Here is a 21,194-nt window from a genome sequence, read left to right as displayed (position 1 = left end):
ACAGAGCCTTCCCCATACACTGCACAAATCTTTTTTGTGTGTTTCAGTTGCATTTTTATCTTTCTTAAAAAATAAGGCATAATACACCAAAAATGTTGCATATTTTATTCCATCTTTAATACTACAATGGCTGCACAAAAATTCACCAGTTTTAGTAAGTTTTTTTTAAATGCACGCCAATATGGAAGCAGTCACAGTACAATCTAACAAAATTGTTTCAAATGAAGTTAAAGACAATTAAGCTCTAATAGTGCCATTGTATAGAAAAAACTAAATTAAATTTTTGGCCAACCCAATAGAACACTAGTGGTAACTAAACAGGATGTAACTAAAAATTTCTTTCCTTTTTCCTTCTTCCTTCTCTCCCCCTCTTCTCTTCCCCTCCATCCCTTTTTTTCCCTCTCTTCCCCCTTCCTCCCTCCCTCCCTCTATCTTTCCCTCCCTTCTTCCCTGCTAAATCTAACAGTTATGGAAGATCTTGCTTATACCTTACACATGGCTCTAACTTTTGTATTGTGGAGTGCCAAAACATTCTAGCTTCTGAACAAGCACTCTTACTATTTCTAGCACCGACCAAAACACTGCCAGATTCTTAACCTCACTGTGTCCTGAAAAAAAGAAAATCTATACACACTTGAGGACTATCCTTCCCACCCCTTTAAATTCTTTGCCTTATTAATCCATAGGAGCAAGATACCCGCTACCTGATCATTGCTGTAATTTGATCTGGGAGCAAAACTAGCTCCTCCATCATGCCACTTGCACTGTTCTTTCATCGACAAGCTCTCAGATCATTAAAGTAGCATCTCTACTGCTGTTAATGGTAAGAGGAAAGAAGGAAAAAGAGAAATAGCAGAGCTAGGAATAGAAGAGAAGGGAAAAAAAAGACAGGAAAAGAACTAGGGAGGAGGAATGGTGGTGAGGTGGCAAACACATGGCCCTGCTGGGAGCTCAGGAACCTCAGCCTCCTTGATGCCATGCTGTTCTGAAGTTCCACAGTGCCCCTAAAATTGTATTTTTAATAGTAAAGTATAAATTCACCCACACTATAGTTCTAATAAAATCAACATTAAAGTGGTAAGAAAGGTTAAAAGAGCAAGAGAAGGGTAGGATTAAGTTATCAGTAAGAATGCCAAATGCTAAGGTCCTTGGGTTTTCAAACCATCACCTTTCAAATAATTTATTACATAACTACTGCTGCTGTAGAAGAAATACTGCATTTGCTCACTCTGAAGCAATCACCTCGTTAGTTCCACATGGCAGTTGTCGTGGACCAGCACAAACAGTGTGTACGGGTTCTGTTTCACTTTTCTCATGAAAACTTCAAACTTGGCCTGAATCTCATTGTCTAGACGAACAACGTATTTCTCGGCTCTCTGATAAGCTGTCCCATCTTCCTCCAGACCCAAGTCTACAAGGACACCTGCCAAGAAGAAAAAAAGTGTATTTTTACATACATACACATACATGAGATAAGTTCAGTGTCAACTGATATCTGGGTACTAATCATATAGAAAGGTTTACAGAACAGATACATTTCTTTTTTCATATTCCCCACAATTTTGAGAAGGAAGTATCAGATTTCCTTTTGTTTTTTTGAGAAACCCCACTCTTTTTCCAACAAATGAAAACAGGAAACAATTTGACGCACAAAGTAGAAACAGTTAAGTGTATGAGCCCTCTTGTCTAATTAAATTCTATTTATATATGAGGTGCTGTTGGTTTCAGCTTCTATACAGGTCACTCAGAAAAGTCATACTTTGGGCCACAGCTCTTGGACAAATGAATATAATAATATAAGCCTTCCATACCCCAAAGTCAGCAACAAAACAAATGTAAGAAAAAAGGAAAATACCGTGTGAGGTCTAAAGATACCAAAACTAGATTATGAAACCTTTTTATTTAGTATTTTACTCACTTTCATACCGTGACATTCTGAACAGTATCTAAAGTTTGGGAAACCCTCAATAATGTTGAATTATGTACCAAATTTTAAAAAATGAGCTAAACTACCCAAGAGTAATAAATTGTCAAAATGTTAGAAATTGTGAAATTTTCGGTACTCTATCATTATTTTGGTCTAAATAAAATTATTTCTACATATAAACATCTAAAATAGTTTTAGGCACTTGAAACTGTTGTTGGGATTGTTAATTAAAACACCAAATCCTCCTTTAAAATGGAAACAAAATGGTAATTATGTGAGATGAAGAATGTGTTAACTAACTTCAGTGTGGTATATATATCAAAAATTTACATGATCAAATCATCACATTGTACACACTGAACTTATACAATGTTATTTATAAATTACAGCTCAATAAAGCTGGGGAAAAACAGAAAATATGGGCACACAACTCCCCTCCCACCGCAGACACTTGGCAGCATGGAGGGAGGGCCACACCATCTGAGATGAGCGCTGGCCCTGTAAGCAAGAGAAGGAACCAGAAGGTTGATTTGGGGGTTAGATATGGTCCTTGAGGACCAGCCTGGATTTCAACGGTTGAAGGACATCTATTCAGAATCTAGTATCAGCCACACCTACCAGCCTGAAGTGTATGAAAAAAATTAAGAAAATAAATTAAAAAATAAAACAAAGAGGCTTGAATTGTTGACTTAGTTTTATTTATCTAGCTTTTCTTTTAATATAAAACTAGCTCAAAGAACAACCATGTACAATTAACATCTAGATGCCGTGATACAAATAGCTTTAAGTGGAATTTTTCAAAAAAGGAAAAATGTTTTATCATATGAAAAATTCATTCTATGAAGAAAGGTGGACAGAAGGTAATTTTGATTTCAAACACTTTTCATTAGGAGACTTTCCTCAGAGACTGGTTTCAGTTTCCACTCTAATGTAGTTGAACATTATATTTTCAAGAGCAATCAAATATTTGGCAATCATTCTGATTTTTTTTTGGAATGTGGATTGCTTATAAAACTCATTCAGCATTTGATACTGACTTACTGAACATCTACTTTGTATCAGGTACCCTGTCAAGTATTGTGCTAGGCCTGGGAATACAGAGAGCAGGCCAAAGACCTTAGTCTCATGAATCTTATGATGGAGAAGATGGGTGATTCTGACGGGTGTCATCACGGGAGACAAAGCACTCCGGGGCAGGGGAGGTGGGCAGAGGTACAGGGGATCTACTCAATCTCTGGGGGTTGCTGTTGCCTAATCAGGAAAATGGGGAGAGTAGAATCAATTGAAAATTAGTAGATATTTCCTAAATTTGCCTTTAGGAAATGAGCAATACAAGTTAAGGGCATCCTAATACGTAAAGACCATGTTCATTCATAAAGAGGAAACATCTTGTGGACCATTAATAGGTGACTATATTTCAAAACAAATGAAACAGAAAGACCTTTGACAGGTCAAATCTAAGGCATAGTTATCTAAGATACAACATGGCCTGTTAGTTCGTAACTGTGCAGCCAGCTGGTTCTGCAGTGGTGAATTTGGGTTGGGAGCAGGCATATCAGATGTAATTGATTGTTCTGTTCCTATCTGGGCATTTTCAGCAGATCATCCTTACCTTTAAATTTTGTTTTAGACTTGCTTTTATTTTTAAGTTTTGTTTCTTGACTGATGATGAGAGTGATAAGACACTCATCTTGGAAAAACAGAAAAACATAGAGATATATTTTAAAAAGAAATTTATCCACAATTCTTTTAAAAAGTATTTTATTGCCCTGGCTGGTGTAGCTCAGTGGATTGAGCGCGGGCCTGCGAACCACACTATCGCGGTTTGATTCCCAGTCAGGGCACATGCCTGGGTTGCAGGCCGGTTCGTTGCAGGCCAGTTCCCAGCAGGGGACGCACAAAAGGCAACCATACATTGATGTCTCTCTCCCTCTCTCCTTCCCCCCTTCCCCTCTAAAGATAAATAAATAAAATCTTTTTTTAAAAAAGTATTTTATTTATTTTTTAGAGAGAGGGGAAGGGAGGGAGAAAGAGAGAGAGAGAGACATCAATGTGTGGTTGCCTCACATGCACCCGCTACCCAGGACCTGGCCTATAACCCAGGCATGTGCCCTGACTGGGAATCGAACCAGCAAACTTTTGGTTCACATGGCTGGCACCCGATCCTCTGAGTCACACCTGCCAGGGCTATCCACAATTCTTTAACTCAAAATAAGCCACTGCAAACATTTTTGTGCTTTCCTTCCTATATGATAGTACTACTCAGGTCATATTCTATAATTGTATATCCTGATTTTTTTCTCTTAAAACTGTGTAATAAGAAACAAAAAAAGAAAAAAACTTTTATTATTTACTAATATGTATCTGTATAGGAAACACAAAATAATCCACATAAATAAGAATTTAGTTAAGTTGATGGATTCAAAAATCAATCTATAAAAATTGTTGCATTTCCATATACCAGCAGTAGTGAGGAAATGTATTTAAAGACATTTCTAATAATATTAAAAAATTAAGCATCTAGGAATAAATCTTATCAGAGGACACACAACTGAATGCAACTGTGATCCTGCTTCGGATCTCAGAAGAGAAACATGGCAGTAAGGGAAAGACTGGTGAGGTTTTTAGTTGATGGTTGTTCCAGGATTGATTTCCTGTTTTGATGATTTACTATGGTTATATACGTTGTTAACTTTAAGGGAAGCTGGTGAAGAGTACACATTCTAATGGCTTTATTGATATATAGTTCATATAAAATTCACCCATTTATAATACACAATTAAATGGCTTTTAATAGATTCACAGTTTTACAACAATCACCACAATCAATTTTACAACACTTTCACAAGCTCTAAAAAAAATCATACTTTTTAACCATCAGCCCTCAATTTCCCACTTGGTCCCCCAGCCCAATCTGTTTTCCTTCTCTATAGGTTTGCTTATTCTGGACATTTAATATAATTGGACCCATGACAATATGTAAACATATGTGACTAGCTTCTTTCACTTGGAATAATGTTTTCAAGTTTCATCCATGTTGTGGCATGCGTCAGAATTTCATTTCTTTTTATTGCTGTATAATTTTTCTACTATGTGGATATACCACACTTTGTCTATCCATTCATCCGTTGATGGGCATTGGATAGTTTCCAGTTAATGCTGCTAAGAACATCTGTATACAGGCTTTTGTGTGGACATGTTTACATTTATTTCTCATTTCATACCTAAGTGCAGAATAACTTAACCTTTTGAGGAATGCAAGACTGTTTTCTAAAGTGGCTATGTCATTTCAGAGGGGGGACCCAAACAAACCCGGAATTTATTTACAAAATATTGTGTATTTACTCTTACATGTTTAAACTTCAGTCACCTTCAAAGTACTCTTCAGTTGATGCAATACACTTATTGAGATGTTTTTCCACTGCTCAAAGCAGTTTTTGAACTCATCAATTTTGATCTGTTTTAGTGCTTCTGCCATTTTCTGTTTCACCTCTTCCACATCAGCAAAACTTTTCCCTTTGAGTACTTTTCTCATCCAAGAAAACAAAAAGTCACTCAGGGTAAGATCAGGTGAATAGGGAGGGTGGGGCATGGGAGTCATGCCATTTTTGGTCAAAAACTGCTGAACACCCAGTGCCATGTGGACAGGTGCACTTGTAAATCACCCATCATGAAACGGAAAAGCTGTTGAGTCTTAAAAAAATTCACTGAAGCTGAATGCAGCCTCTCACAACAATGCCAGCTGGCACACTGATAAAGATGTTCCTAGAACACTCACCAAGCAGGGGAAGCCTCTATTATAAGGGGCCCACCCTTGAGAAGATAATTCCGGTGTTTTTTTTCTTGTTCCCCCCTCATACATTCCCATCAGGAGCATAGAGGATTCTAATTTCTCCACATATTAAACAACACTTGTTATTGTCTTCACACCTAGTGGGTGTGAAGTAGTGTCTTTGTGTGGTTTTGATTTCCATTTCTCCCATTGGCTAGTGATGCTAAGCATCTTTTCATGTGCTCATTGGCCTTCTGTATGTCTTCTCTGGATAAATGCTGATTCAGATCCTTTACCCATATCTTAATTAGGCTGTTTCTCTTTTTATTATTTACTTGTAATAGGACTTCAAATATTGTAAATATAAGTCCCTTATCAGATAAGTGATTTACAAATAATTTCTCCCATTCTGTGTGTTCTCTTTTCACTTTCTCAGTAGTATCCTGGGAAACATAAATAGTTTTAGTTTTGATGGTGTCAAGTTTTTTTAATTGTGCTATATTTAAAAAATCATTGCTTAATCCAAAGTCATGAAGATTTACACCACTATTTTCCTCTAAGAATTTTATGGTTTTAGTTTTTACATTAGGTCCTTGATCTCCTTTTAGTTAGTTCTTGTTGGTGAGGAAGGGGTTCAACTTCATTCTTTCACATGTGAATATCTAGTTGCCTCAGCACCATTTGTTAAAAATGTTATTCTTTCCCCCATGTAATAGCCTTGGCACCTACAAAATTCAGTTGATCATAAATAGGAGGATTTGTTTCCAGCTTTTTCAATTTTAAACCATTAATCTATGGGTCTGTTCTTATGCTAGTATCACATTGTTGTGATAAATATAGTTTTGTATTAAGTTTTAAAATGGGAGAAGTGAGAGACTTATAACTTTGTTCTTTTTCAATATTTGAGTATTCTTGAAATCTTTTCATATTTTTAAAGTAAACATAGAAATTGAATCCCTTCAATTTCCATATGAACTTTAGGATCAGCTTGTCAATTTCTGCAAAGTAGCCAGCTGGGCTTTTGATAGGGAATGAATTTAATCTGTAGGTCAATTTGGGGAATGTTGCCATCTTAAAATATTAATTAGTCTTCCAATTCATGAATAGGGCATGTTTTCCATTTATTTAGATCTTCTTTAATTTTTTCAACAATGTTTTCTAGTTTTCAGAGTATAAATTTTACACTTCTTTTGCCAAATATTTCCCACTTTTATTCTTGTTCATGCTATTATAAATGGAAATGGTTTTTTAAATGTATTTTTGGATCTTTTGTACCATTTTTGTGACTTTTCTGTAGATGTACAATAGAAAAATGTAAAAGAAGTATGACCATATCAAACATTTGCAACTAAAACACATACATTGTTGATGGGGGGTGTAGATATAACTACCTTCTTAAAAAATTTAGCATTATTTAACAAAGTCGAAAAAGTACAAGAAAAAATTAACACTATTTAGTAAAGTTGAAAAAGTACATAATCAACAATTATTTTCCAACAATTTTACTCCCAGAGAAACTCCAGTGTGTGTGTGTAGCAGCACTGTTTGAAATAGTGAAAAACTACAACCAACCCAAATGTCCATCGGTAGTAACTAATGTCAGCATGATGTTCTCTAATACACAGCTCACATTTGAGTTTCACTGATTGTCCCAGAGTTGTGTTTTTAATTTTTAACTTTTAGGTCTAGTATCTAATCAATAATTAAGCACTGCACTTGATTGGTAGTATCTACTGCCAGGTGTCTCCACTGGAAAGATACTTTCTCCTCTTTGTAATTTTTAATATGTGGATAATGCTTTCAGACTGTGTGAATATTTGCTCCAAAATGACATTTTAACCAATGGTTTTAGTATCCATTAACAATACTTGTCAGAATCAATAACTACATTGGTATTACAAAATAAGGATTCTCTAATTCTGTCATTTTTCTACATTTATTAGGTAGTACTCTTTTGTAAAGAAAGGCTCATCCTCCCACCCCTCACATCTCCTGCCCCTTTTATTTCTTCAGTATTACTATGGACTCATGGTTTAATAGGTTATGATCTATTGCCATCATTCCTTTTGATACCCCAAATTACCAAATTTGGCCAATAAAATCCCCTTCAAACAGGTTATAATGTCTTTCTGAAATGCCCCCATCAGTCTTTGAGTACTTCCTTGCTTTCTAGAACAAGATATTCCTCCTCAGAGCTCGGACAGTCGGGAATGATATTTGTAAGCCAAAATCTGGATGCTCAATGTTCACAATGATACTAAGATATCACTGTGGCAGAGCTATAGGAAACATTTAATTTTTTTCAAGTTGTGAGTTCTTACTCATATCTCTCATATAAGTAAGGAATATTCCTTACTTTTCCCCACTCCATATTTGAGGCTCCTTTCTTTCATGTGAAAACACTGCTCTTCAACAACATTAAAATATCTATTTGCTGTATCCTATGAAATACACAAAATGTTTTAAAGTTATTAATACCACTTCCAATAACATAATGATTAAAACTCAAGATTTATTTTCAATTCTTTTTGCTCTTAGATCACATTGACATTATAAATAAGAAGCTTATTTTAAAAATACCCAAAATTTATTTTTGGTGTGTGGTTAACATCTTAATATGCAGTTAAGTTCATTTATTTCTGTTTGCATTCAATATTAAGTTTTTCCCTATTTTTTAAGTCAAAACTACATAAAAAGTTATATCCATCCAGATTTTTAATCTGGGTCTTGTGATCCCTGTCTGTGTGGTGTGTGTGTACTCTTATGCTGTTTTTTGGGGTCAGGAGGGAAGTAGTGGTGTACCTGCACAGAATAGCATCCTGAACACACACAGGTGCAACTTCAGAGCCCTGTGTGACTGACAGATACACCTGACACATACAAAGTCTTTACTCTTGGGCAAAGTAGATTTCTAGAATCTGGTTTTGATGACTTAATATGTTTTTGCCAGAGGGCTACCAAATCTTAAATATTACTTCTGTTTTCCTTTGAAAATAGATTTTAACTTAAAATTCAACAAAATGTTATAAAAAATTTAGTGCAATAAATATTAAGTGTGTGCTGTGTCACAAATGAGATGAAGATGCTTCCTGAATCTTTTACTTTCTAGTTGAAGAGAAAGAGCATTACTAAACTTGCAGCCACAGCACAGAGCTGAGCTTCATGACAGGAGAACTACAGGTGCAGATGAGCACATGATAACAAGCTGGGGAAGAAAGGCTGAGAAAGTATGTGTCTTAGAAGCCAAAGATACTGCAGGGAGGGAGTGGAGGACACCTGTGCTGTGAAGAGTTCAGAGGAGGACTGAGAAGGTCATTGGTATCATTGGTGAAGAGTCCTGTGAGGGTGGAGGTGGGAAGTGGAGGCCAGTCTCCAAGGTGTTGAGGAGTGACTGGGAGGTGAGGAAATGGAGATAACTAACAACAGGCAACTCTCTCAGTAAGTTTGGCAGTTAACTAGAGGAGAATGAGCTGGAGGGCTAAGGCGGATTAACAGAGACTTGTTTTGTCTTCCAGACAGTGGGGCAAGTTTAAACAAATGGAATGAGTCCCAGGAGAGAGAGAAGTTGAAGGTAACAATGTGAGAAAAAGTAATAGTGAGTTCCATGAGAAGACGTGGTATTTAGAACAAGGTGGGAGAATTACACTGAAAGAGAGGACAGTTCTTTCACTGATCAAGAGGGAAAGGACAAAGATGGATGTGTCTGCAGTTATCTGAAGTTTTCTTCCATTGGGGTGGGGGAAGAGGGGAGTTGGTGGCATGGCCATTTGCTAAGAGAGAAGGATGAAGTTGGAAGGTTTGAGTGAGTGACATTGAGTCTGCAATAGCCACTGTGGAGAATGGGGGAGAGATCCAGCCAAAGAACCAAATAAGAATTTATGATGGCATCAGTTGGAAAGACTGATTTTCCACTCCCCACCAAAACTGTGTAGAAAAGAAGTCTGTGGTGTGACATTGGGGATATTAGAATTAAGAATTCCAGGACCCAGCATCATCTGGATATGACTAAGGAGCAGGTGACTGAGGAGGAATGCAGGTAAAAGTGTTTGAGGATGAGGAGCTTAAGCTACTGAGCTAGGATACTGACTGGTCGTCCACCTGGTCAGAAAGTACCTTTGGGTGGATGCAGATTGGGAAGCAGAGAAGACTGTGAGGCAGGTGCTAACATCTATAAACCAGGGGTGGGCACTGGGCAGCTAACTATATAGTCGAAAATGACTTTAAGAATGCTAACTTTAGGTGCTTTTTCAGTTACATTTGTACAAGGAGTCTCTGCTGTTTCCTTATCTCACTTCAGGACAAAGTGATTTCCTAGCACTTTCTTCCCTGGGATCCCCTCCCTACCACCTTTGTCCCTGCCCAATAAATATTGCTTAGACTTTAGGTGACTGACAAGGCAGTAGAAAGTTGGTAAGAAAAACATATTTTATGTGTGGTTGCATGTTTTATGTGTGGTTGCCCCCTACAGGGGACCTGGCCTGCAATCCAGGCATGTGCCCCAACTGGGAATTGAACTGGCAACCATTTGGTTCACAGGTTGGTGCTCAATCCACTGAGTTACACAAGCCAGGGCAGAAAAAAAATACTTTGGAATGTGAAAGTGCCTTCCTCTATGTTTTCATTCTCCTTCCAACCTCTACCACCACCTGGAACTTCCTTATACCCATTTGGATAGAATAGTCTATGCACCTATCAGCAGATGAAATTGTCTCTCTGGTTCTTTTATAATCAGGCATGTGTTAAGGCATCAAAATTGTGTCATTCACCTGAGCATGATAAAGCTCTCTTGACTAGGTACTACCAGATCGACTCCCATTCGCTGGGGGCTCCCACCTACACCATTGAAGAAGCAGGAAGGAGGAAAGTGTGATCAGTCAGTAATACTTCCTGTTTTTATTCCATTCACCTTAAATTGGAAGTGGCTTGCATTTTTAATGCACCAACACCTTAGTTGTCTAATTTATAGTCTCCTGAATTAAAAGAATTATGCTAGAATATCAAACTTTTAAAAATAACACTGAAACAGAAGCATTACCTATCGTCTAAAAATTCCTTGTGCTGGTTCTCCACTCACCACTCCAGCAGTCACAAGTCCATTTTGGGCAAACTTACAAATGTTTAACACATTTCATTTTTTTACCCTCAAATTCTTTTCATCACATTTTCTTTTCCTTCCTGCCTCCCTTCCTTAATTAGAATGTAGTTGAGATATTAAGTGCTTTGTCTTAGTGCTAGGTCTGCAGCAACATGATGGTTTCTATTTTCACCTTTTTCTTTCAGCCATACAAGGGCTGCCAAGGATGTGGCCTTTTGCATGCTCTGGCTGCGCCTGCCTGCCTGGTGCTTTTCCTGGCACGGGGGCTGCTGAAATGCTTCCTGTAGGAAAAGGCAAATGGGGGGCTAGAGAGAGGAACCTCCACTTCCTCCCTCATCCCTCCATTCAAACATTAGTTGAGCACTTGCTGCCAGTCCTGAGAGAGGCACCTTATCAGGCAGTAGGCAAACAGAGATGAAAATATGGTCCTTGTCCCCAAGCTCCTGTCCTCTGTGACCTTAAGCAAATGAAGCTCTCCTTGATTTACATGGCAAAATATGAGAAAACTGAGTCAGATGACCTTTTGAGAATCTTTTCTGTTTTTATAGCTCTAAGTTTTTTGGGTTTTGTTTCTTAAGATTTTATTTAATTATTTTTAGAGAGAGGGGATGGGAAGAAGAGAGGGAGAGAAACACTGATCATCAATCGGTTGCCTCTCATCCACCCCCACCTCTGGACCTGGCCCACAACCCAGGCATGTGGCCTGACTGGGAATTGAACCAATGACCTTTCAGTTCACAGGCCAGCATTCAATCCACTGAGCTGTACCAGCCAGGGTACATACAGCTTTGAGTTTTAAAAGTTGTTTTCATGGATAATCTCTTGCTAACTATTTACTCTGCTCTGAATAATTTCTCTTTACATCTTAATATTCTTAAGATGTATTCTTATGATCCTTCCTATCAATGCTTACATATTCCAACAATATGAAGGTATTTAAATATCAAAGCAAATACATTCTGATGTGTTGTGAAATATTATACATCAAGAATGATGCTTAGAAAAGCTTTTCAGGATGTGGGAAAATGTGTATGCTACAATGTTGAGTGAAAAAGCAGACACAAGCAGAGAAGAAAGCCTGGGACACCAGCTATTTAAGTCATTTGTTAATATGTAGATTTTAACAGTGGTTACCCTTGAAAAGTGGGATTATAAATGTTCAAATGTTTCTTTTATTTTTCAAAATAAAGAATACTGTAACTATGTTTTTCTATAGTAAAAAGGAATATAGTTGTTTTAAAATATATAGAAGTGGTTGTTTTGGTAGCTAAAATTTCAATATGTATGCCAAAGCCAGATATGAATAATTTTTAAAATATGTTTGCCTTTAATTTTCTAAATCTATTCATAACATTGATTTTTTTAGATTTTAAGCTTATGTAACTAGTCAAATCCTTGTGCCTTTCTGAGAAGTGATAATCTTAAAATACTCACTTTAGAAAATTTGTGAGGCATTGAGAAGGGAAAAGGAAAGACCTCTATAACTTCTTGACCTGTCAAAAATGCAGGTTTTATTTAGGGCATTGCACTCATCAAGAGAGGTGAACATGCAGGTCATCAAGAGGTTATTTCAGGAAAAGGCTCTGCAGAGAGCACAGCTGCCGACTGTGGATGACTTCACCATGTGAAATAGGTGTTATGAGTTTGCTCAAGCACAACTTGGAATATCAGACCACAAATGCAGGAAGGCCACAAATGCCAATTGGTACAAGTAAAACACCTATAAGGGAAGGCGTTCTCTCCATGTTATGAAAGTGGAAAGAATTATTTCTTATTCCATAAGAAATAAAGCATATGGTCAATGCTTGGTGTGACTAAAGCTCATCCATTTCCTTCCATGGAGGGGGCAGAGAGAACATGCAGAAATGGCCAGTAGTTGCGCATGCCTAGAACTCTCTCTGGTTTCTGAGACAACTATAAGAGAAGGTGTTAGATCTTCTCTGGCTAATCACCTATAAGTCAGTCCAACAGGTTTTGTAACAGGGCAACAGAACTGCCTTGTCTGAACTGACATTCAGAATTTTAGAGGCTGAAGAGAAGACTGCACTGTTACCAGGCATTTGGGCCTCCAGAAGGCGTGGACTTTATATGTGTCAGTATTTAAGACAGAAAAATCTACTGTCAGTCAGCTTATTTGGCCCATGGAGCTAACAACAAAGGATTTCTCATGGAGCTGTCCTACTCACAGTGTGGTTCTCTGACCAGCACCACTGGTATCTCCTGGGAGCTTGTTAAAAAGGCAGAATCTGTACTCCACCCAGACCCACTGAAGGGGAATCTGTACCCACAATAACATTTAAGGAGAAACTGTATGGTAGGCATGAAACATAACCTACACTTTAAGCTCCTCTGAAATCTTCTGTTTCCTATACCTATATGCAAATATATTGAAAGTAATTTCTTTTTTACTGTGGCGAAGATTCCTTCTTCTGCTAAAAATCTATGTGTGTATGTGTATGTGTGTGCTTCTCCAGCTAAACTACTCAGAAGCAACTTGACATTTATAATTTCCTTTTCAAACCTAGCTTACAAAAGCAATCATTTTCAGCTGTCCCAATTTTCTAAATTCTTTACTGCTTCTTATCATTTTAAGGACATTTTATTTGTTTATATGTTTGAAAGGGGTATTATTTACCACAGATTTCTAGATTTTTGTTCTCTACATTTTTATATTTTCTGGGAAAATATTTTTTCTCTCTATTTACTCTTTTACAGTATCTAATTAGGAGAAATTCCAACTATTTCTTAGCAAGGCTTCCCATTGTTGACATAGAGGACTGTGTTCTGGTGTCTAGGTTGAAAATGTGCTGGTATTGTGATAAATTACTAAGAGTCCACCTAGGGGTATTTGACCAATCTGAGCCATAGGGGGAGTTCGGGTGACCTAAACCCCATCATCCCAGGCTGGGCTATCTTTGCTTTGAGGAAATTTCTCTTCATAAGTGAATGACCAGTTTTTAGTCCACCGATGCCACTATCGGGGAAACATGTACATCAATTTCCCCTTGACCAAGGAGGAGAAAAGGTCAGAATACTTTGAGGGAAAACTTACAGATAAATTCAAATAATAAAGTGTTCTTTTTATTACTGTAAAAAAGGATGGAATTGTTCAATAAAGATTTGGATTAAGCAAAAGAAAGAGGCAGAGGGAATCGAAGGCTAAATCTACACAGGGTCCTCTTTAGAAGTTCAATCTTACCTGATTGTCGAATCCGTTGAAGAGTTTGCTGGACCAGAACCTCTGATCTTGGGACAATGATGATGAAGTCCACTTTGCTGAAGTGGCCAAGGTCCAGGCTCTGGCTGCCACTGTCTGCTATAGCACACACCTGGGATAAGAGTTTTCTGGCAACTGTAAGCTGTGGTTGATAAATTTGGAAGGTTTCATTATCTAAATCTAAAATTAAAAAGTCATAAAAAGAAGATTAATTCACTTCTGTGATGATCACTGTGAATCCATACTGGGGACACACCCACACACAGTAAAGTAACATTCGATCACCTAGAGCTCTCACTTTGTATTGTCACTCTATTATGTTTTACTAGGTTTTTCTTGTTTTCCCCGAAAACTTGGCTGAAAGGATGTGCTAAGAGTGGTGTGGTAATTTCCCAAAGGTATTGTTTTAAAATCGATTGTCTCACAAATCACTAAATCAACACCCCTCCCCAACCCAGAAATGGGTCGGGGATGGGGGTGGGGGGACTGACCACATTCTCTCAGCTGGAGCCAGGACTCATCTCTGGAAAGAGGAGGAGAGAGTTTCCAGTTTTCTTTAGTACTGTCATCACAGGTCAGGTGCCTCAGCCCAGACCCAGTTCAGGCAAGGAGGCAATGTCCTAACCATAATGATTCTGAGTTCCTTTGAGCTTTTTGGACCGCATCACAGTAAACATTTCCTCTCCAGCAAGTCCACCGCAACGTGATTTAAAATGCTCCTCCCTGTGACTGCATAACATAGGTCACAGAGACTCTACCTTCACCTTTTCACATTTGACTTTGCCAGTACTTGTGACCTGACAGGACTAGGTGATTGTGGTCAATTCCAGTGCTGATGCCTGTACTATCTAAAGAGACCCGACTCATGACTTGGCCACTCAATAGGTGACGTATTAGAAAAACATTGCCCAGATATGCAGTATGTCAGTAGCTTTTTATAACAAGTTATAAGCAAGCAATCAATCTCTCTTACATGTGCATGTGTGTACTCATGCAATGAGACAGGCTTAGTCAGCTAAATGCCTGGGTAGGCAACATCCAAAACTTCTTTAAAGGGCTGCTTTTTATCAGGAACACATGTGGAAGTCTGACTGGCACACACAAGGGCCCAATTAACCTGTGCTAATTAATATTCTCTAAAATCAAATTGCAATATGGCCAACACAAGGATGGCAGCCATGATGCCTCAGCCACCACAGAACCCTGGCTGCAGTGAATGGAGATTTATGCAGGTGGGCTCGCCTCCTGGGTGAGAGAACCCCCCTAGAAAAGCCCAAAGCTGCCACTTTTCATAGTAGCCCCCAAAGTTTCCAATTCAACAAGATTACCAATCAAAATAAGTTTGTCCTCTGATCACTAGGGCATAATTTTTTTTCATTTCACAAGTTAGATGGTGGGGACTTCCATAGAAAATGGCATAACTTTGTAGAATTTAACTGAGCAAATTTTGAAGTTTAAGGAAACCTAAGAATATTTTTAAGCAATATTTCTTAAACAGGGGATCAAGGATACATATGTAGGAATGTGTAAGTCCTTTGAGAAATTACAAACTCTATCTTTGTTGGTGATTTAAAACAGTATAAACACTTTTTTGATCACCTGAATTACTTTATTACTGAATAAATCCAGAAATAAAAAAATTTTATTGTCTGTATTTGCATTGTTTTTATGGCCAAACTGATGCCAAGTCTTGCTACTTTTATTGCTGAAGCGATCCTAATACATATATGATGCATACCTATCAAGTGGAGGCCAAAAGGCTGTGGGCAGCAGCTTATATGGATCTGTTTTGTATCTATGCTTTCTCCTGCTCTTTTCCCTCCATCCTTTCCTATGATGTCCCTGTCAAACAGGGAATTGGAAAAGGATCTGAACTGAAAGGAATCCAATACAATGACTGAATTCCCCTGGCCCTACCATCTCCCTTTGCATCCCAGAAGCTTGTGACAGGGCAGATGATGTTTTGCTATTGCTGCTCTATCTGCCAGAAAGGCCTCGCTATCCCTGATTATGTGTGTTTTACACGTCAGAGAGCAAATGAAGGGAAGAGAGAGCCAGGAGCTCTGCACCGACTGCAGTCTAGACTACTTCAAGCAGTTCTTTGAAGGCCTCCAGGAGCACCAACAACTCTCTGGGCACAGCTGGGGGAGCTAAGGAAAGTATAGCAAGGACCTAGGAATCTTCTCTGCAAAAAAGAAAGAATGCTTAAAATAAAGTGTTTGACTTTGATTTAAATTCTAGGAGATATTTACTAAGAACAAGGTGTTTGATCCAGGCTAGTAAGAAAGGCTTTTATAATTTGAGCCAGATTTATCATGTAGATAATGATGAAAAGCCTGTCATAGTCTGCGATTTGAAGATGAGACCTCACATCTTCAGAATGACAGCCCATATAATGTCTGCCCTGAGGGCTGATTTCCTGCTTTCGGTCTGAGGTGACATTACCGAGGTTTTGTTTGGGAATCATAGCAGCAGCCTCCTGAGTTGACACATATTCATTAAGGCCTCCGTTGAAAGGGGTAACAACACTGTCTCCTCTTCTTTGTTGCATTTTTTCTAGCAGCTTGTCCAGGTCATCACCTATTACAAAATAAAGCAAAGATAAGAAGACTACAAGGGATGATGCGTTTTCATCAGTCTCCAAGTAGGGCAGTTAAGCTGGGTTCTGATCAGGACTTGTCAGTCAGTCAGCTTTTCATGTCCAAGTTTACACCTGGCCATCCCTGCAGCACAGCCTCCATACCGGGAGCTACCCTCCTGTATATCATGCTTATATTTCACATGTTTTCACATGCTGAATCTCTCTTGACTTCCATAATACTAAGGCAGAAAGAATGGAATCATTATATCTCCATTTGACATATTAAAAAACTGAGACTCGGGGAGAGAGATTCTTGCCCAAGATCAGACAACAAAGTATTGGCTGAGGTAAGGCCTCCCATTTACCCCCTGTGCCTTCCTCTGGACCCCTTTGCTGTGTCAGTCATAAAATACTGAGGATAAACCACTCCAAATGGAGGGAGGATGAACAGAGTTCAGCAGGCACCTTCAGTACCGAACTTATCTCCTTGACCAGCAAAGATATAAATTCAGAAATCACACAGCCAGGGTTGGCAATGTGGCTAAGTCTTACAACCACTCACCTAATGATGTGGTTTTGAAATGCGATGCCAGGAAACTGACCTTTCCTGTGATGAGCTCATAACTTATTTCTTTTAAAAACTCACTTGTGGTGAGCATGCTCTCTGCCAGAGCTCTGGACTGATGCTGACCTGAAGAACAAAGGGAGGGAAGATGATGGGCCAGCGAGCAAATGTTCACTGTGACATAATTTACAACAGCCAAAACTACAGTATAGAATAATAGGATTTTGGTTAGAAAAATTACGGCACATCAAATAACTTGTGACACATGGACATAAACTAAAGGGGAGGGAATGGTGGGGGAGGGTGTGTGCAGGGTGGAGGGGAAAGAAAGGGGGAAATGGGACAATGTAATGGCATAATCAATAAAAAGAAAAAATAAAAAGGAAAAAATTACGGCACATCAAAAGATAGAAAACAAACAGCATTTGAAATGATGATTCTAAACATAAGATGTTTATAAAATATGATGTTAAGTGATCAAAGGAAAAGGTGATGTATCTTATATTTCTAACAGTAAACACATACCATACCTGTGTTTAAAGACTAGAGAGGAATGTGACAAACTTTTAAAAACTGTGTTTGCTTGGTTATAATCTGTCTTAAAACATTAACTTACATTGTTAAGTTGATTTTACAAATGAAAATGAAAAAACACCCTAATGTATTACACTTGTTGAAAGAGACATATATCATATAGACAGATGGGCAGGCAGGTTTTCTCTAAGTCAGGGTGCTCCGGCCTCTTTGGTAGGAAAAGCTGAGAGCCACTAACTAGACAAGAAAAGCAAAATTTAGTCCAAATGGCTACTTGACTGGTGCCTGATAGAAAATAAGCACAAGAAACAAACAAACAAAAAGTACATTTTGTAATGAATTAACTTTCTAAAGCTTTTACAGAGAGTCAGCATTTTCCTCCTCAGTGAGGAGGTGAACAAACATGAGCTAAGTTCCTGGCAAGTTTGATTAACTGGCTTAGGCCACCTGTGGCAGTGGCTTCATCACATGCTAGAGTGGTAACATTTCAAAAACTTTTTAAGGACAGAAGTTACATGAGACAAGGGTATCTGTTACGAGAGTATGCTTTGAAATAATGCTCCCCCAACCAGCTGACAAGGACACCAGCCAAAGTAAGGGCTACAAAAATCTGATCTGAGGAGGAAATGAAAAAATTAGGAGGAAGAACCCAAGTGGGAGCACTTAACCAGAGATTACTTGCATGGATGCCTGAAACACCCAATAGATATTTTTCAAATGAACAAATGATTAGACAAAGGGATTAAAAAAAAAACAAGAAATATTACTCACCTAATACTACCACACAAAATTCATTTCCTCTTATTTTCGATGCACAAATTGCCACCACATAATCTGGTAGCCTTTGATAGTGTCTCATTTCACTGAGAGTCCTCAATGTCTCAGAAATGCCCTCCGCCAAAGAGTTTTGGGTCACAATCACATGAACCAAGTCTTGAGATACACTGGCAATTAATCTAGCAAGCCAGGGGAGTTGTCCTGGGGACACAGGTGCGCACTGAGCACCCATCTGCAGGGCTCTCTCTCTCAGAGTAAACTCCTGCATAGCTTTCAGCATAATTTGCTCAAATTCTTCCCTGAGAGGTATCTGATCAGGACCTAAATTGAAGAGAATTACAGCGAGAATTTTTAAAAAATCACAGCTAGAAAAGAAAGACATGTATCAGTGTGCAGTCCTTCTAAGCCCACCATACATACTTGAACTGGCAAAGAAGCTTTTTCCTGTAGTGGCCACAAGTTTAGAGCTCCACTAACCATTTTCCATTGTGAAATTACCATATTTTTCAGACTATAAGACTTACTTTTCTCCTCCACCCCAAATTTGGGAGGAATAACGTAATGCTCTCGAGTTCTGTTTACATTTACATTGGTGAAATATTACGTTATTTATGTAACTAAATATTTTACCACATTTTTTGCTTCAAAATTTTCCCACTTTTTGCCTCTAAAACTTAGGTGAGTCTTATGGCCTGAAAATAGTACCTTCTCTCATCTCTTTCTGCCTCAATAGTTGTTTTTTTTTTTTTTAAATACAGATTTCTGTTCTCCTTTATTCTAATCTTGGTACCTTTAAAAGAGGTGGTACAGAGACATAGTATAATTCCATTATATGCCTTAGGAGATTCTCCCAAATTAACTTACCATTGTAGAAACAGTCAATGACTAATGAAATAAGAAGTTAACCTACTGGTTTACTATAATCAACCTTGGAGTTCACTCATTTTTCATTGGATTCATAGATACTATGTAAAACACTTTCATGTATTGCCTCTATACCAAATTTTGAGAATACTGTCCACAGAAAAATTAAGTTTAAATATTTTCACTCCCAATTTCTATTCAGACAGCCTCGCACTTTCCCCAGCTAGAGCATGCTCTCACTGCCTGATTCTTCCCAGTATTCTGGGTAGTTAGGTATGACATGTAGCCCTCTCCTCCAGCCGTGATTGTGGTTAAGCTTCTGTAGAAGGTGACCTGTGGCCTCCAGAATTAGGGGGATTTTGTTTCTCTTATTCTCTTTAGAAACTCAATCAGTCTTTAGGACAAAAAAAGTAAGTCAGTGTTTGGCATCCAAGTGACACAAATGAATTACTACATTTAGTTTAAATTAAAACCAGTGAAACTATGGTCAGTTCTACTGTTTAGTCCTTTTTTTTTTCTTTTTTTTTCTGTGTGGACCTGAGATTTGAAACTTGGGCTGCAGTAAACAGATACAGACTTCTCAGAGTCTGAGATCTGAGATCAAGCAATAGTCTCAGAACCCAGTGCTAAAAGCCCCTTGCAAAAGAATATAGGGATGAGGGGCTTCTGTATGGGAAGGAGGCACCTCGAGCAGGTCAGAAATCTTTCCTTCCTCTAATAGGGGTAGACGTGGCCTCCCTGGCCTCTACCCATCTTCTCTGCGAAAGTAAGAAAATGAAAATTTGGTAATGTGTTTAGGATAAGAAAAATTAAATAAAATATTATACATTTTATATTACACAGGTTTTCTAGGATTGGCTGGAGGCCAGAGGAAGGTAGCAGAGTGAAATCCTAACAGACAGATTTTTCTCTTCTGTACACGTAAAGAGAGCCAGAAAATTGCAATGCTGACATACTTATGTTTTTATGTCCTCCCCAATTACTTGCTAGAGGGACATGGATGCCTTCTTATCATCTGGGAGCCACCAGGGCATCCAATCTTCCTTTGGCTTTCTCAAGTTAGCATCATGGTTAGTGGTCTCTAGGCACACACTTGGTAGTGAATTCAAAGTGGATAGATTTGCACTGACTGTATGAGATGAAGGGAAGGTGGTCATCTATTTAAAGCTTTCTTACATCAGAAAAAACAACAGCTCAAAAGACGTGACTCTGACTATCTCCAACTTCCCTACTGCCTCTCACAGACAACCTGAAGGCTCAGAGGCCTGGTTAATAGGTGTGCGCATAAGACCTACCCCAAACCATGACTGAGTAACATGTTCTATTAGGCAGTGTAATTAGTTCCAAATATAAAGGCATTCTGGGAAAATAAAAATCATTGAACATGTTCATAGCATGTTCTTATGCCATGTTCTCCATGGCCTTAAAATCACTTTTTATAGAGTTTTGACTGAATTGGGAAAGTCAAGTTAGGAATTGGGAAATGAAATAATGTATCAACCTTTAAATGAGGTAAGAGATTTCTTAAGAGAAAAATGCGGTGCTTCCAATCACTTCCCATCATTTCTTTCATTTTCAGTCTTTACAGCTAAATTGCAGGAGCCTTTTCTCTACTTTCCCCAAACTTGATAACAGTAATTTGCCCCTTCGAGCGCTGATCTCCAGTAACTCAGCTGAGCTCAGGCGTCAGTTCTGATGGCTTTTCAGATAGAACTGCCTTAATAGGAAAAAAGGTTCCACCAGACTCAGAGCCATCCAAGAATCTCTGGATTTGCTCATTTCATTATCTACTTCAAAAGATTTTCAGATTGTGAAATAACAGAGTTTTTTTTTTTTTTTTTTTTTTTTTTTTTTTAAGAAAC

The 21,194-nt window shown here is 38.2% G+C and overlaps 1 protein-coding gene across 2 annotated transcripts in view; it reads right to left on the bottom strand.

The window, feature by feature from the left end:
• Positions 1-21,194, bottom strand: part of GREB1L (GREB1 like retinoic acid receptor coactivator) — a 272,153-nt gene that overhangs the window by 47,766 nt on the left and 203,193 nt on the right. For both annotated transcript variants that reach the window (XM_053664384.1, XM_053664385.1), the window contains 5 exons: positions 18,463-18,789; positions 17,155-17,283; positions 16,457-16,591; positions 13,994-14,191; positions 1,243-1,423 (listed from right to left, as the gene is read on the bottom strand). In XM_053664384.1, the coding sequence (XP_053520359.1) occupies positions 1,243-1,423; positions 13,994-14,191; positions 16,457-16,591; positions 17,155-17,283; positions 18,463-18,789 (970 nt within the window). The remainder of the gene's footprint in view (positions 1-1,242; positions 1,424-13,993; positions 14,192-16,456; positions 16,592-17,154; positions 17,284-18,462; positions 18,790-21,194) is intronic.

This window comes from Artibeus jamaicensis, unplaced genomic scaffold (assembly GCF_021234435.1).
Source record: "Artibeus jamaicensis isolate MK-2021 breed Jamaican fruit bat unplaced genomic scaffold, CSHL_Jam_final contig_354, whole genome shotgun sequence".
In the NCBI taxonomy this organism is placed as follows: Eukaryota; Metazoa; Chordata; class Mammalia; order Chiroptera; family Phyllostomidae; genus Artibeus; species Artibeus jamaicensis.
Note: the sequence above shows the minus strand (reverse complement) of the source record. Positions and strands in the feature narration are given on the sequence as shown.